Below are 17,776 nucleotides of genomic sequence, written 5' to 3'. Positions count from 1 at the left end.
GGGGAGAAAAATCAGAGTCTGTTTGGCTAGTATGCAGTTTGATGCTATTTTTATAAACTTGAGTATTCTTGCACTAAGTGCTATGGTTTGACTAATGTCCTCTGGCACAGAATTGGACATTTGATTCACAAATTAGCTTGATGTAAAAGTAGAATGCTGACATCACTAAATATATGGAATTAAAAGTTCAGAATCTGTGTGAGAGGTTCGACTCTACACTTGACATTACCAATAGTTTTGATTATCTCTTTCTCAAATGTGCAATTTCAGCATTCCTTATTTTGCTCCTATTTTAATATAGTAACAGGAGCTAAGTGACAAATACCTCGACCATTTTGAAAAGGAGGAAATAAAAACTGGCAGCGACCCAGGAGAGGAGGTGACCGGGACCTAGAATAGAGATGGCGGAATGGGTGCTTTTCCCAGCAGTGGGATTTGAAGAATGCCTAGAAATGTGTGTCCGCTACCTCAGGCATGACATTTTATCTGTGAGCTCAAGTTATTCTCCAATGCCTTGAGTACAAACTCATGGCCAACATTTAAATGTAGTACTGAAGGACTGCTGTGGCAGTTGTCTGGATCTTTTCATGAGACGTTGAACTGTAACCTCTAATCCTCACTAGGGTGCATGTGAAATATCTAACAACGCTATTTCAGTGAAGTACAAGGGGATTGTACAGGAAGGAACTGCAGATGCTGGTTTATACTGAAGATAGACAAAAAATACTGGAGTAAATCAGTGGGTCAGGCAGAATTTCTGGTGAAAAGCAATAGGTGACATTTTGCACCTATCCCTTTTCTCTGGAGATGCTTCCTGACCCGCTGCGTTACTCCAGCACGTTGTGTCTAAGTACAAGGGGATTTGTCCTCGTGTCCTTGCCAAAATATTTTCCGCAATCTTCAGCCTCATCTGTGGCAAAATCTGAGGGTCCAGCATGGGCCTCATCAGTCACCTTAGAAACCTGAACAGAAGTGGAAGCAACTCACCCAGGATCCCAAGCGGTTGTCTAAGAAGAATTAGTCGTCAAAGGGAGGGCAAAGTGAGAAACTCGGCAACTGAACCCGTTTACGATGTAAAACTCAATCCCAGGGTCTAAACATGAGATTTTAAACATCACTGTATAGTCAAAGGATTGGATTGCCAGTGAAGATCATACTGGCTCTATTGCTTGCTGGGTTATGAAATATCGAAGTCTCTGGAGAAGCTGGACATCCCTCGGCTTTAGTGACTTGGTTTTCTTTTATGCAATTCTGCCGTTGGCATTTCAGACGAGAGCAGTGTTATTATTAATAATGTGGAGCCAGTTGTGGCATTGTCTGAACATCCAATGACTTGTCAGTACCTTCAGTGGAATGTATGAGAGACAAAAAGGCAGTGAACTGAGAGTAATATTAATTCCCGGAATGTACACAATATAATAGAAAATATGGCACACTCATTCTAGTTTGTTTTGCTTTGAAAGTGTAGAACGTGATAGATGTGGGGACAAGTATTTTGGAGATCCACGATGTGGTTTGTCACACATTGTTAATATTGTAAATGGTGTTTTTCATTGAATTTGATGCTTTCAATAAGAATGTAACGTAGTTGGATTAAGTTGATGTGAATTGGGGGCACAAACTAGCACATACCCTCCATTATTGGGTGCTTATCCAGCAGCCTGATCCCACCACAATCCCTGTATTTCTCACCGAATGATTAGAAGCTCATTTTTTATTCCATTGTCATACATGGATACATAGACAATAGGTGCAGGAGTAGGCCATTCGGCCCTTCGAGACAGCACCGCCATTCAACGTGATCATGGCTGATCATCCACAATCAGTACCCCGTTCGTGCCTTCTCCCCATATTCATTGACTCCGCCATCTTTAAAGGGCCTGTCCCACATTGGCAATTTTTTCGGCGACTGTCACAGTCGTAGCAAGTCGCCCAAAAAACAGCGACTGGACCACCTACGACAATATCTACGACAACCTACGACAACCTAGTCGACGTCAAGCTACGGCAAGCTACCGACAACTGGCGACCCATTAGGACGTCCACCTACAACCACACCTACGACAACCTACGACCACACAGGCGACAACCTACGACAACCGAAGTAAACCTGCATCCACCCACGACAAGCTACGACAAGCAACGACCCTGTCGGCGACAACTGAAGACAATTCAGTTGCCGGTTCCTGTCGCCGGTTGACGTAGGTAGTCGCCGATGGAATTAACCGAAGTCAGCACCCGGCAACAACCAACGTCACCTGGCGACAACCTGCGTCATCCTGGCGACAACCTACAATAGCACCTACGACAGGAGAATACAAGCTACGTCAAGATACATCAAGCCCACAGTCGCCGAAAAGTTTTGAACATTTCAAAATCCAGTGGCAACCATAAAAACATTACAACACTTTAGGCGACTTGAGGAGACTAACGACCACACAGGTCACCCCGCGACCATGTGGCGACAGCCTAGTCGCCTGTATTCGCCGAAAAACTTGTCTAAGTGGGACAGGGGCTTAAGAGCTCTATCTAACTCTCTCTTGAAAGCATCCAGAGAATTGGCCTGCACTGCCTTCTGAGGCAGAGAATTTCACAGATTCACAACTTTCTGGGTGAAAAATGTTTTCCTCATCTCCGCTCTAAATGGCCTACCCCTTATTCTTAAACTGTGGCCCCTGATTCTGGACTCCCCCAACATCAGGAACAGTTGCTGACAGTCAGCTTTCTTGTTTCTCCTGCTCATTACACTGCACTGAGGTGGTTCTTTCTTTGAGTAAGTGATTGGTTTTGGGATTCATCGATAAGTGCTTGTTAAATGTGGAATGGCTTCCTTTCAAAGGTTTCAAAGGTCTTTCATTGTCACATGTACCAATTAAGGTACAGTAATATGCGAATTACCATTTATCCATACGGGAAAAAAAAGCAATAAGATACACAAATACATAAAAGTTAACATAAACATCCACCACAGCAGATTCCCCACATTCCTCACTGTGATGGAAGGCAAAAAAGTCCAATCTTCTTCCTCTTTATTTCTCCCGCGGTCGGGGCAGTTGAACCATCCGTTGGGGTGATCGAAGCTCCCGCAGCCGGCGGTCGAAGCTCCCGTGTCGGGGCGATCAAAACCCCCGCGTCGGGGCGGTCGAAACTCCCGCGGCTTGGAGTCCCCGATGTCGGTCCCAGACCAGAGACCGCGGACTCCGTGATGTTAAGTCCGCAAGCACCCACGGTTGGCGATCCGAGGTCGATCCCTGGCAAAGGGATCGTGGGCTCCTCGATGTTAAAGTCCCTTAGGCACCCGCGGTGGAGCTCTCAAGTCCGTCTCCAGCAAAAGCCGCCAACTCCTCGATGTTAGGCCGCAGTGCAGACGGAGATACGATACTGAAAAAATCGCATCTCCGTCGAGGTAAGAGATTTGAAAAAAATTCCCCCATCCCCCCAACCCCCCACTTAAAACAAGCTAAAGAACACTAAAAACATACATTTAACACATACTATTTAAACACAAAGAAGGAAAGGACAGACAGACTGTTGGCGAGGCAGAATTTGCTGGCGCCACCCGGTGGTCAATGAATCTGCTTCTCTGACAAAATTAGTACAAAGTGGTAATTAAGATACCGGATGTGGAATTAGAAACTTAGCTCTGAATTGATTGCCTAGTGACATAAATTCTATATTACCACACCTGATTTAGGTTTCAGGCCCTGCTATCGTTATGAACCCATAATCTGGGTTGATGTTTCATTGTTATTCTCTGATTTCCAGGTATCATGTTAAAAAAGATGCCCTTCCGGTCTCCAGTGGTTCCGGATGCCCTGGAACCACTGGAAAAGCCTGTGTTGCTCATTTAATATTTTTCCTGCAATGACCAATAGACAATTTAGACTAGCATTCTAATATAGTACTCAAAGAGGGACTCTGCTGTTAGAGATGCTGTCTTTTAGACTTTAGCGCTGAAACGGTCCCTTCGGCCCACCGAGTACGCACCAACCAGCGATCACCCCTGTAAACTAGCACAACTATACTATACACTGGGGACAATTTACCAAAGCCAATTAACCTACAAACCAGTACGTGCATGGAGTGTGGGAGTAAACCGGAACACCCAGAGGAAACCCACGCGGTCACAGGTAGAATGTACAAACTCCCTACAGACAGCTCCCATAGTCAGGATTGAACCGGGTCTCTGGCGCTGTAAAGGGCCTGTCCCACGAGCATGCGACTGCATGCGGCAAGCGCGACCTAATGTGGTCGCTTGAGCCGCACAGCCTCGCGGGGCCGGTCCCACTTCGATCGCCGGAGCCGTATGGAGTTGCGCGGAGCTGGTCCCGACATCGCGCGGGGCTCCGAAAAACTGACAGTGTTCAAAAATTCCTCGCGGCAACGGCCTGCCGGCCCGCAGTCGCCTCGACGCCGTACGCACCGCCTCGACGGGCGTGCGCACCGCCTTGACTGGCATAGCAGCATCTTGAACTTCCCGCAGACTTCGCTCGAACTTCACGTCACTCGCGCGGCCCCGCTTCCGATTTGGTCGCGCTCGTCGCATGCTGGTGGGACCGGCCGTGTACGGGGATCACTCGACCTCCGCGCGGCCCCCGCTTCCGGTTTGGTCGCGCTTGCCGCATGCAGTCGCATGCTCATGGGACAGGCCCTTAAGGCAGCAACTCTACCGCTGTGCCATTGTGCAGCTCCTTTTCAATGAGATGGTCTCTTAGGTAATTGAGTATCCTATCAGATTCAGATGAGGTTACTGTCATATACACCAGGGTGCAATGGAATTCTTTGCTCACAGGAATTAGTTTGGATCAAATCACTATATTTTTTACAGCTAACTGATAATGCTATATGTGCTACCTGAATTTGTTAACATATCAATCACACAAACTCATTGATTTTCTTCGCTTCCTCGTTTTTCATTGATTTGCTGCCTAATACTACAATTGGGGCACAGTGTTCTGGCTGTTGAATGTTTAGTTCAGATTAGGAAGCCAAGCTGGTGATGCGGGGTTGGCTTTATTTGATTTATATTTTGTGGGAGAGGTATTTAAACCCGTCAACTCGTATAGATGGGACATGTTGGTCGGTATGGGTAAGTTGGGCCGAAGGGCCTGCTTCTACGCTGTATCATTCTATGACTCCATAACATCGAGCCCATAGAGTAAACAATATACATGGTTATAATAGATACAGTAATAAGTACAAAAACAATGCAAAATAGCAGAATGGAGCAAACATTACAGTACTATCTGATACAGTGCAAGGAGAATATTAAAGTGCATTAACGAAAGAGCAGAATTAAGAGTAAGTGTGTGTGGCAGCACCTCTGGGAAGGAGGTGTGAAAGAGGTGATTGGACAAAGACATGGAAGTTCCCCTTTGTGCCCTAAACAAAACTGGTATTGGTGGCATCTTATAGTTTACTGGCCTCATAATCCAGGGCATGGAAGAACAGCACAGAGACTGCAGTTCTAATCAGTCCAGAGTGACTGTGAATTATTTAAGGTTGAGACACAGTTAGAAGAACAGAACAGCTCCAGTAATGCTGGCTTCAGTCTGGAGCTCTGTTATTGTCTGTTTGGAATTTGCACATTCATAGGTCATAAGAGCAGAATTAGACCATTCAGCCCACCGAGTCTACTGAACTCCACTCTCCTGTCTTCATTCTGTAACCCTGGACACCCTTACTAATCAAGAAACTTAAAAAAAATACCCAATGACTTGGCCTCCACAACTGTGTGTGGCAATGAATTCCCCAGATTCACCACGCTCTGACTAAAGAAATTCCTCCTCATCTCCTTTCTAAAGGTACGTCCTTTTATTCTGAGGCTTTACCTAGACTTTCCCACCAATGGAAACATCCTCCCCACAACCAATCTATCCAGGCTTTTCACTATTGGGTACGTTTCAATGAGATTGCCTCGCATCCTTGTAAACTCCAGTGAGTACAGGCCCAGTGTCATCAAATGGTCATCATGTGTTAACCCACTCATCCCAGGGATTTTTCTCGTTAACTTCCTCTGGATCCTCTCCAATTCAGCACATTCCTCCTCAGATATGCGGCCCAAAACTGCTCACAATACTCCAAATGCGGTCTGATCAGTGACTTATAAAGCCTCGACATTGCATCCCTGTTTTTATATTCTAGTCTTCTCAAAATAAATGCTAACATTGCATTTGCCTTCCTCACTACCGATTCAACTTGAAAATTACCTTTTGCAACTTTGCAGCAGCACACCCAAGTCCTTTTGCACCTCCGATTTCTGCATCCTCTCCCCATTTATAAAATAGTCTACACCTTTATTCCTACTACCAAAGTTTAGTTTACAGATACAGCGCGGAAACAGGCCCTTCGGCCCACTGTGTCTGTGCCGTCCAGCGATCTCCGCACACTAACACTATCCTGCACACAGTAGGGACAATTTACAATTTTACCAAGCCAAAAAGCCTATAAACTTGTACATCTTTGAAGTGGGGGAGGGAACCGGAGCTTCCGGAGAAAACCCACGCTGGTCACGGGAAGAACATGCAAACTCCGTACAGACAGCACCTGTGGTCAGGATCAAACTACGCCTTGCTGCCCCTGACTGCACATTTTGTATGCTGTGATTATGTTTTTCTCTCCCTGTGAATGTGTGCTCCTTCTCCAGGTAGCTCCAGCACCTAGACATGCACGTAGGTCAATTGTTCTATGTTATAGGTGGGAGGCAGGAGAATCAGGAGTTGATGGACATGTGAAAGAGAATTGATCACAGGGCAGTAAGTGGGAGGATGGGGCTGATCATTGTACGATGAGTATTGGCATTGACCAGATGGGCTGAATAGCAGCCTCCTGCGTTATGAAATATGAAAATAAATTGCTTGCTGTATTGGCAGTGTCTATGCTTAAAATAATTCTTAGATAAGAAAGTACTTTTGAACATCCTGAGAACAAGCGAGAGCTCTCTAAATGCATGCCACGCTTTATTTATGTCCATAGAATATTGTGGATGTCCATATAAACATATATTATTTAATTTTGAGTGTAACAAATAATTGTTGCTTTAACTTGATGCTATCATATTCATTTCTGGCTCACGTTCACCTTGACTATTACCACAGTGGAGACCTTGAGGTGACAATAGATTTCCTGACTGAAGTGGACAAGCTGGTACAACTGATTGAGTGTCCAATCTTCACATGTGAGTAAATCCGACAGTGTTCATTGCTTGCAAAAGCCCTGTCAGAATCCACAACGCAGAGTAATATTGCTTCAGGAAATGGGGCAGAATTAACAAGCACGCAATGGCAGCTGCATAAATCTGAGTGTACACCAAATATGGGAGCAGCTGAAAAGCTCCGGACTCTGTGAACCAGGGGTAACTTTCAAACTGAAATATTCCTTGTTGCTTTTAGTAACAGCTTCTTCCCGGGGCCCCTCTGGACCTATTGGTTCAAGCAGCCTGGTATTTGTTGAGACAGACAAGAAATCTATTCTTCCAGGGATGCTAGAGCCAGTAAAACAAATGCAAAATCAACCAAGGATGCTCCTGCACTGGTAAATGTGCTCCTCCCATGCTCCGCAGCCTGAGGATGAAAAGACGCTTTGCAGATAGTCAGGAAGGCCATCGTAAGCTGAAATGAGGCATTGGCACCTTTCGGTAAAGAAACAAACTAACAGCAATAAACTAAACCCACTCCTTCAATGACAGTTCATGACAAATAGGACTTTCTTTCCCCGCTGAATAAAAATTGGCACTTATACCTCGTGCTGAGAAAGGGGCCCGGTGAGTGAGTTAGAACCTGTCCTGATATTGGACTATTCATTTGAACAAGACACTGCATATCTTACTGTACATGATCCTCTCTACCATGGTCGCCCTCAGCCACCCCACCTCCCGCCTCTTGACCCCCACGCCTTCCCCACCTCCCCCGACCTTTGACATTGTTGATTTAATCTCCTGTTCTCCATCCCAGATCTGAGGCTGCAGCTCCTTGACGTTGAGAACAATCCCTATCTGATCAAAGCCCTGTATGGACTTCTCATGCTCCTGCCCCAGAGCAAGGCTTTCCAGCTCCTCTCTCAGCGGCTGCAGTGTGTGCCTAACCCGGAGCTGATGCAGAACACGTGAGTAACAAGCAGCGTTCCCACCGTGGCACGTAGCTCATCGGACTTCTGGAATTGTTGGGGCAGGTCTCAATGTGTGCATCACCCTTCCCCAGAAGTGAGTGCTGCACATCTCACATGGACAAACCTGCTCACTCTGGGTTTATTTGCAGGGACGAAGTCCACATCTTCAGGTTGCCTGCCACACATATGTAATTCACTCTCCTTTTCCCGCCCCAGGTTCCCTTCGCATTTCGCTCCTCTGGTCCAGCCTGAGATGCCAGGCAAGGATTCTAGATCCCACTTAATGCTGCTCTTAAATTGGGTTCTCCGCTGTGAAAGAAACATTGGGTGACTTTTTATTTAAACTCCACCCTGCCCTGGTTTTGCCTTCCCAACAAATCCATCCCTCTGCTTATGAAGAAAATTCTGTCCCTTCTGCTCTGTGCGTATCACTGCCACTGAGGGCCTATATTTGGAACTTCACCCTGCTGTGCCATGTGCCTAATGGGCCTGTCCCACTCAGGCGATTTTTTGGGCGACTACAGGCGAATGCCGCAAAATTTTCACCATGTTGAAAAATTTTCTGCAACATTCGCGACAATTTTTGCTGTCGTAGGTTGTCATAGGTGTTGTCTTAGGTTGTCGCCAGGTGTCGTAGGTGAATTCCATTAAAACTAGTCCCTGGCAGTAGCCTAAAGAGTCGCCTAAGTGGGACAGGCCCATTATTCCTCCCTCCCACAAGCCTTCTCACTCACACTGCTCAATGACTTGCATGTTACAGTCAATCCCACTTGATTGCAGCAACTAATGTTAAATCACAAACTTCATCCTTTGCACTGATTCACATTATGCCTCCATTAAATCAAGGAACAAGCTTGATTGAAAAGTGCCAAATCCTTTTTATCGACAAACTGAGCAGGAGCTAGATTTATATATCACAGAGTTGATTGTTATTGTAACTCAACAATGACTTGGATAAATCCAGATAAATGTGAAAGTGGGCTTGACTGTGCTACTTTTGGCTTAAGATGTAACCACGTGCATGCAGGGAGAGATTTGAGTCACCACTGGGTTCCCTATGTTCAAACCTCTAATCTGCATATCGTCCGGTTCCGCATGCCTCACATGATATTCTGTGGGGGAAAGTATCGCATATAAGTACGTAAGAAGCTGCCTTGCGGAGGAGTTCAACCAGCTGGAGGAAAACCTGCACACCAACAGGTGTAAGTGTAAGCTTGGATAGGTTTCAGTGGTCGATCACTTCTTTGTACATAGTCTCTGCTCATTCCATGAGAGTGCACGTGTGAGATTGTAGTTTGCAGAGGGGGAATTGTGCAGCAGGGTTGAGTTGCTGTGTCAAGGCATTGGGTCCTCAGAACCGGCGGCAATTACATGTGCCAGATCTAAACATTATTCAATGAGTGTATTCCTCTTAATTGTTATGGAAATATATTTTTAAAAGAGAACTTTATTTAAATATTATCTATCTCTATTTCAAAGGCCACATTTATATTCCATAGGATAAATTCCCTGTCTCCATAGTACCACTTATCCATTTAGAACTTCCCAACCATTTCAATGCAGTCACTGTTGTAGACAGTGGCAGCTATTTTAGAGTGTTTGGGGATAAACATTGCTCAGGACGATAGACATTCCCAGCTCTTTGATGACACATAAACTCTTTATGTCCATGTGCGGTAGTAGATGGAATCTCAGATTTAACTCGCATCCAAAGGATAGTGCAGCGTTCCCTTAGAATTAGCTTTGAATATTGAAGGATGCATACGGAGAAATTCAAGATGGATAAAAATGAGTAGAAGCATGGGCAATCCACACTCGTTAGGTTGTGTCCGAGACATAAATCATTAAAGAACAAGGAAGATGGTCTGGAAGTCATCCGACCAGGGAGGGGGGGGGGGGTAAAGCCCCCGTAAAAACTATCACATGCACCTTTGGGCAAAAAAACAACTGTTGATGAAAAAAATACAGTTTGAGCCATGCTGTTGTCTGCTTCCACCCATCAGCCTCAGTCTACCAACCACACCACATCCCTACCCCACAACCTGACTCCATCTGCTAGCTATCGCTTGTCCCTCCTCAGTCTACCTATCACCTCTCACTCTCCCCCTACCCTCCTTATACCGGCTATCTTCCGTCTCCACTCTCAGTCCTGATACTGAATCTCGTCCTGAAGTGTCGACTATTCTTTCCCCCCCAACAGATGCCATCTGACCCGCAGTTTATTTTTGCTCCAGATTCTAACATTTGCAATCACCTATCTCTGCATGCACCCAGTATTTTAGCCCTTCGTGGAAAAGCAGGAAGATCAAGTCTGCATTCGTATTACGAGATGCTGATATGTGCACAAGGCAGAACGTCATTTCTCACCCTCCAGTTCCATTGCTTATGTAGAACCTTGGGGGAGTTGCTGACTACCCATCAGGAGTGGGAAGCCTGGCTGCTTTTATTTGCCTTAGTCTCTCCCTTGGGCACTGAATCCAGTTTCTTGAATCCAAGAAGCTAGAAGATGTGTAGCCCCAGGGTAGCAATGTTTCTCCAGTGTGCACAGGCTCAGGTCTGCTGTTCAAGCCCTTTAGATCAAATAGAAGTCTGGATTGACTAAGAATGCTTAATGGCAAAAAAAAACTTGGCACCAAAAATTGGATAATATATTTACATCTTACTAGACAAAAGTGCTGGAGAAACTCAGCGGGTGAGGCAGCATCTATGGAGCGAAGGAAATAGGCAACGTTTCGGGCCGAAACCATTCTTCAAATCCTGAAGAAGGGTTTCAGCCCGAAACGCTGCCTATTTCCTTCGCTCCATAGATGCTGCTCCACCCGCTGAGTTTCTCCAACACTTTTGTCTACCTTCGATTTTCCAACATCTGCAGTTCCTTCTTAAACATATTTACATCTTGGTTTAGTTAATATTCTTAATGTTTTGTAAACTATTGAACATAATATGGAAAGCTCAGGTTGTCATATGTTTGCTGCCTGTGGTACCACAGAGAGTATTCACCATGTCTTCCCACTTCCCATCAGCTCCAAGGGCAGAATGCCAAGAGGCAGCTGGCCCTTCAGTGAAGGCAGTCGGATTTAGAATACCATATTAAAGCTTAAAATCTGACACTGGAAACTTATGTAAGGCTAGAACCATCACCTTCAATTCCATCTGTAGAGGTTGAGCTTCAGTAGAATAGCAAATAAGAAAAGCAGTGAAAGACACAAACTGCTGGAGTAACTCAGTGGGGCCGGCAGCATCGTTGGAGAACATGGATAGGTGACTTTTCGGGTCAGGAGTCTCGGGACCCGTTAATAGACTAAAAAGCAGTGGATGTGCTGTCCTCGTTAAACATCAATGTGGAGACAACAGAGTCTTCCCAACCTGATCATATAGAAATAGCACAATCTGAGTCATCCATCTTGTGAATCTAATTAGTACTGTACATAGAGAGACCCCACATACGAACAGGTTCCTAATAGTGAAACACATAAGCACTGTGTGGGGAGCCATAAAGCACTGAATCCAGAATTGCTGCTTAGATGGGTTGGGTTGAGTGAGATGGGTTTATTGTGCTTCGGACCCTGCCAAAATAGTGAGCCATCTTCCCAGTTCAGTGGAATCCTCGCAGCACCTTGCACTACCAAAGTATTCGTTTCTTGCAAGATGGGCTTTCAAATCCTTTGTTTAAGATGTTACCCTCTTGAAACACTGAGCTAATGCTATTATTAAAGAGTCCTTTCATCACTATGGAGTATATGCGTGATACATGGGCTAACATGCTGTGAATGTAGGATGGCTTGGTTGACATGCTGCCGAGGGATCTGTCAGAAAGGTATCTTTGTGCCATGTCCTTTTGGCCTGGATACAACAGCCCCCGCTACCATCTCCAAGCTGTGAACTGCTGCTGGACACATTTACCAAGCTCAGTACTGCAAGGACAGTGACGTACCAAGCTGCTCTAATGCTAATACAGCACCATCATGTAAAAATAGAGATGCTGGTTAATACACTCAAAGGACACAAAGTGCTGGGGTAACCCAGCAGATCCAGACCTTTCTTCAGACTGACTGTAGGGAGGTGGGGAGGGGAGAAAGCTGGAAAAGGGGAGGCAATACAAAGTGTGGAATCACAGAGGGGGAGCCGTGCCCTCTCTCACTGCTTCGCCTCTAAGAAGAGTCTCAACCCTAAACGTCACCTAGCCATGTTCTCCAGAGATGCTGCCTGGCCTCCTGAGTTACTCCAGCACTTTGTGTCCTTTTGTTTACAGCACCATCAGCCACTTTATTCCAAGACCCTGGAGAAATTGTACCTCGTTGCTCTTCGAAATCAATTTTACTATTTGTTTCTGTCTCTCTCTCTCTCTCTCTCTCTCTTTCTCTCTCTCTCCATAGAAACATAGAAAATAGGTGCAGGAGTAGGCCATTCGGCCCTTCGAGCCTGCACTGCCATTCAATATGATCATGGCTGATCATCCAACTCAATATCCTGTACCTGCCTTCTCTCCATACCCCCTGATACCTTTAGCCGCAAGGGCCACATCTAACTCCCTCTTAAATATAGCCAATGAACTGGCCTCAACTACCTTCTGTGGCAGAGAATTCCAGAGATTCACCACACTCTGTGTGACTCCTATGGTCCAACCAGCCCTCCTCCCCTCCCATAGCTCAAAACTGTGTCTGCTCTGTTACATTCCTTTACACTTTCTGTTGCATAATGTGTCAATACCGCCGTCTTTGCACCAAACACCAGGAATTAATATTGGAAGAGATGACCTGAGGCTAATATTTTCAGTAGAAAAAGTATTGGTTGTTTTTTTTATGTTCAAGAGTCAGGAGTGTTTAATTGTCAAATGTACCAGTGGCAAAGTAAGCCCATGTGATGATGACAATATCTATATGAGTGGAAGTTTCAAAGACTAAGAAAGCCAAAGTTAAGTAATGTTTTCTATATTTAATTCCCTCACCTCCTGAACTAACGGCAGAAGTCACCCTCCTCGTCACACAGGACAAAACCTGCCACATGCAGTGCTCTGTAATTTGTGTCAACATTGATCGATCTAACGAGAATTTATGTGGTTAATTTGTTCTTTTCAATCTCCAGCAATAAGACGATAGTGATGGTAATTAAACAGCTTGATTCCATTATAATTTGAGGGGAAAAACACAAATTCACTGTGGGATCCCTTGGGAACTTTTCTATATTCCATTAGGAGAAGGGCAATTTGAGCAGTGATGGGAGATGTTGCTTTGTTTTGGAGCCTGGTGAAGTAATCACTGGACTAAATTTGGCAATCCTTGGGGGAGGGAAGGAGAGCAGCTTCCAAGATATCTGGCACAGCTGATGGAAAATGTCTGCCCTATCCTCTTAGTTACTATAATAGTGTTTGTAATTTCTGCCAGAGCATTCTTACTCAAAATTCTTCACCCTATTTAGTTTTAGTGCGGGTGGTGAATATAATTCATTGCATTACGTCTTTGTGTAAATAAACTACACAGGGGGAATGTTCACAGTTTGCTTCCACTTTATAGGCTGCCTTTCTGTACTTCTCAACATTTTCCTTCCCCCTCCCCTCTCCATAGCAAAAGCACCAGCTGCTGATTGTCTGGGTAAGAGACCCCATTAGTTTAACAAGATGAGCCTGCCATCGCTTGCTTCAGATTCCAACCAGAGAGTTTTCCTTTCTCACGTTACAAAGCTAAAAATAGCAGCCCCAGGAAATTACAGACTCGGAGAAAACAATCTGACCCGTTCTTTAACCTGCACCTTTTACAGGCTGTAACACCGGGGTGATTACTTAACAAAGTTTAATTCCCTTGGTTAAAGGATCTGGAGTATTTGCCTTTGTACCATTCACCTCCACACTTGCCGCCTCCCATTTCCATTTTTTCTAGCTATGGAAAGTCAAAATTCTACAAGGTCAAAGTATAAAGTCTATGTGATTTGTATCTTCACTCAGTTACAGTTTTGATATGACAGTTCTCTATATCTACCACCCCTGTTTTCCTCACAACACCCTGTCATCTATATTTTCCCCATGTTGCTCTGATCCTGAGCAGTTCCATTTGCTCTAATGAAGATGATATGTGGGGTGACTTCCACACAAGTGAGGGAAGTTGGAAGGAAGGTACGGGTTGGTGTAAACCACTGTTTATGACTGACGCCATGGCGAGGCACACAATGAATGGCAAGAAAATAGGAAAGATGTCACTCACTGCCTCTTACAAGCTGTCTTCACTCCACTGTTGCAAAGGTGAAAATGGAAAAATAATGTCGATGCTAGAAATCGGAAATAGAAACAGAAAAGGTTCAGGCTTTTATTTAGGACATGCTTGGATCAAGGTAACAGGCAGAATATACTGTATTTTTAGATTCCATATGAAAAGAGAAACAGAATTAATATTTCTGCTCAAAGACCCTTCATCATTCCAATGGTGCTCTGAGAAAGGACACAGCACCGAGAAAGTTTATTGATGTTGTGGAGCATGAAGGAGTACAGACACTCCCTGACTTACGTAACAGACGACTTATGTGAGCTTGTACTTATGTAAGCAATTCTTGAAGCTTGGTAGTCTCGGTTGCAGAGCGCTACTGTACATGCGGCCGTTTCCGCAAGCTGTTCTCCTGGACGCTCCCAAATGGTCTCCGCATTGTAGTCTCCATGTCGGAGCTCCCTTGTGGTATCCACATAGGAGCTCCCCCATCGTCTCCGCGCCAGTACTCCTCCGTGGTCTTCGCGCCAGTACTCCACCGTGGTCTCCGGAGCTCCCCCATGGTCTTAGAGTCGAATAGTAAATTTTTGCGTGTGGAGTAGCACTTTTGCTTCTGACTTACGTAACATCTGACTTGCACAAGGGTGTAAGTCCCTTACTTGCATGAGGCACATAGATGCAGATAAATCACACAAAAATAAAACTTAAACATAAATTACTCATAAAATTCCACGAGACTGTAAAAAGACTACAAATAAAAAAAACACGTATATTAAAAAAAAAAAATTTTAATTAAAATTCCATGGCAGTGCAAGGGGTGGACGAAGTAGGATTAGGGTAGTTCAAGAAGCTAACAGTTGTTAGAAAGTAGCTGTTCATGAATCTGGTGGTGTGCGACTTCAAGCTTCGGGCTCAATCCACCACTCTCTTCAATTTCTGTGCATTTGAATTGCCGTAACAGGCCGTGATATAACCAGTCAGGATACTTTCTACAGTACATCTGTAGACCTTCCTTAGAGTAATCAGTGACATGCCAAATCTATGAATGAATGAATACTTTATTGTCACATGTGACAAGTCACAGTAAATAAAGGGTGCTTACAAAGTACAGGTATCCCTTTTTTCTACTAAGAAAGTAGAGGTGCTGGTTTCCCTTCAATGTGATTACATCTGTGTGCTGGGCCCAGGTCATATCACCTCTCATCCACCAAACTGGTGAATGGTCTCCCAACTTCCCCTTTCAGAAATCAACAATGTAGACTTTAGAGATACAGCGAGGAAGCACGTTGTCCACCAGATTTGTACCGACCAGCGATCACGCTGTACACTAGCACTGTCCAACACACTGGGGATGATTTACATTTTTTTATTAAACAAAATTAACCTACAAACCTGCACGCTTTGGAGTGTGGGAGGAAACCGGAGCACCCGAAGAAAACACACGCGGTCACAGGGAGAACATACAAACTCCGTACAGACAATACCCGTAGTCGGGATTGAACGCTACTTCTCTGGCTTGCAGCAGCTCTACTGCTATGCCACTATGCCGCCCTTAATTAGTTCCTTGGACTTGTTGACATTGAGCAAGAGGTAGTTATTGCAACACCAGTCAAACAGGTTTTCTATCTTCTGTACACCGACCCGTCACCACCTGTGACTTTGCCAAGCACAATGGTGTCGCCAGTGAACAATAGAGCTGTGTTTAGCCACACTGTCATTGCTGGAAAGAGAATAGGGCAGGGGCAAAGCAGATAGCCTTGAGGTGCCCATGTGTTGAATCAGTGATGAGGAGATGTTGTTACTGATCTACACCGATTGAGGTCCAATGAAGAAGTTAAGGATGCAGTTGCAAAGTGAGATACAGAAGCCAGGTCTTGGAGCTTGGCAACGAGCTTGGAGGGGAGGATAATGTAGTCGATGTACAGCAGCTTGACATGCATGTTGCTGTTATCCAGCTGGTGAGTTAGCATCTGCTGTTGACCTGCTGTAGTGATAGGCAAATTGAAGTAGATTCAGTAACATAGGCATGACTTCCTGAAGGCCACCTAGCACACTGAGACAATTCCGAGTTTAGCTGGAGTCACACCTGCTTCTAACGGGCATCTATCACAGACTTCTGGTTGGGGGAGATTCAGAATGTTTTTGTACCTACATACACAAACCTATTTATCAAGTCAATGGCATTCATGGCAAATTCATTCAGATCTGCTGTTGAGTTCCTGAGCATGGCCAAGTCCATCGTCTTGAAGCAGTCCCATAACCGCCCTTCTGCTTCTCCTGATCAGCATTTTTCAGCCCTCTTTGCTGGTGCAACACTCTTTAGTCAGGTTCAGTCACATTTCCCAAAGTACACGCTATGGATTGGAGTGCTAGGTTTTCCTGATGGCGATAGACCAGTGGTTGAGTGTGTTGGGTCCTCTGGTGTTGAAGGTGAGGTGTTGACAGTAGTTGGTAGTTACCTCTGTATGCTGGCCTGGTTAAAGTCCCCAGTGACGATGTGGAAGGTTCTGTTGTGTGCTGTTTTGAGGCCGTATGTAGCTTACAGTCAGGATGATGGCAGGGAACTCCCTCGGTAGTAGAACGGCCGGTACTTAACCATCAGGAGTTCCAGACCGGGGAGCAGGAATGAGACAATACCACCATGTCCAAGCACCGTGACTATTTTAACGTGAAGCAGGCGCCGCAACCCAGATGGGAAAAACCCTCAGGCTGGAGCTCTCAGTCCAGAGAGTTTGGTGTGAGCCATATCTCTGTGAAACAGAGTACATGGTTGTCCCTCGTCTCTCTGATGAAGCAGTCTTGATCCTGAGTCTTCTATCTTGTTCTACAAATGTACATTAGCCAGAGGATGCTGGTGGGGGGGGTGCGTGGTTTGCATGCCCTGATGGTTCAGTCTTAGCTGAAGGTCTCCTCAATTCCGGAAGTGGGTCGCTGCCCAGGCAGCTGCGGCTCGCCTGCAGTCTGTCTGTCTTTTTGTTTTTTTTTGTCTTGTTGGACGTACGTTTTAGTTTATTTTTAGTTGTGTATGTGTGGGGGGCTTGGGAAACTTGTTTTAGTCTCTTCCTTTGTGGGGATGCGACCTTTTCCTTGTCATATCCCCGTCTCCATCTCCGTCTCCGTCTGCACTGAGGCTTAATCGCGGAGCTGGCGGCCTCCAACTGGAACCGACCTCGAGGCTACGGAGGCAGAGCCAGGACTCACCATCGCGAAGCTGGCCGACTTCGGAGCTGTGGTGGCGCTGCAGCGGTGGCCTGACTTTGGAGCCCCGGAGGCTTCGGCCGCGGGCCCAGTGGACGACAACATCGGGAGCTCGTAGGTCCCAGGTTGGTGACCGATTCTCCGGAGCTCCCGCAACAACAGCTTCATCCGCTGGACTACAGGGTGGCAGCTTCGTCCGGCCCGGGCCGCGGAGTTTGAACCGGCCTATTACAAATCTCAAATTGGAGTACAGAGGCAAATAAATAGATGATGGGTCT

The 17,776-nt window shown here is 45.6% G+C and overlaps 1 protein-coding gene across 2 annotated transcripts in view; it reads left to right on the top strand.

Moving 5' to 3' along the window:
- vac14 (VAC14 component of PIKFYVE complex) overlaps positions 1–17,776 on the top strand; it is a 246,888-nt gene that overhangs the window by 203,346 nt on the left and 25,766 nt on the right. For both annotated transcript variants that reach the window (XM_033036030.1, XM_033036029.1), the window contains exons 18-19: positions 7,098–7,177; positions 7,953–8,103. In XM_033036030.1, the coding sequence (XP_032891921.1) occupies positions 7,098–7,177; positions 7,953–8,103 (231 nt within the window). The remainder of the gene's footprint in view (positions 1–7,097; positions 7,178–7,952; positions 8,104–17,776) is intronic.

The sequence above is a fragment of the Amblyraja radiata genome, chromosome 17 (genome assembly GCF_010909765.2).
Source record: "Amblyraja radiata isolate CabotCenter1 chromosome 17, sAmbRad1.1.pri, whole genome shotgun sequence".
Classification (NCBI taxonomy): domain Eukaryota; kingdom Metazoa; phylum Chordata; class Chondrichthyes; order Rajiformes; family Rajidae; genus Amblyraja; species Amblyraja radiata.
The sequence above is the reverse complement of the archived record's forward strand: the minus strand, read 5'-3'. Positions and strand labels throughout refer to the sequence as shown.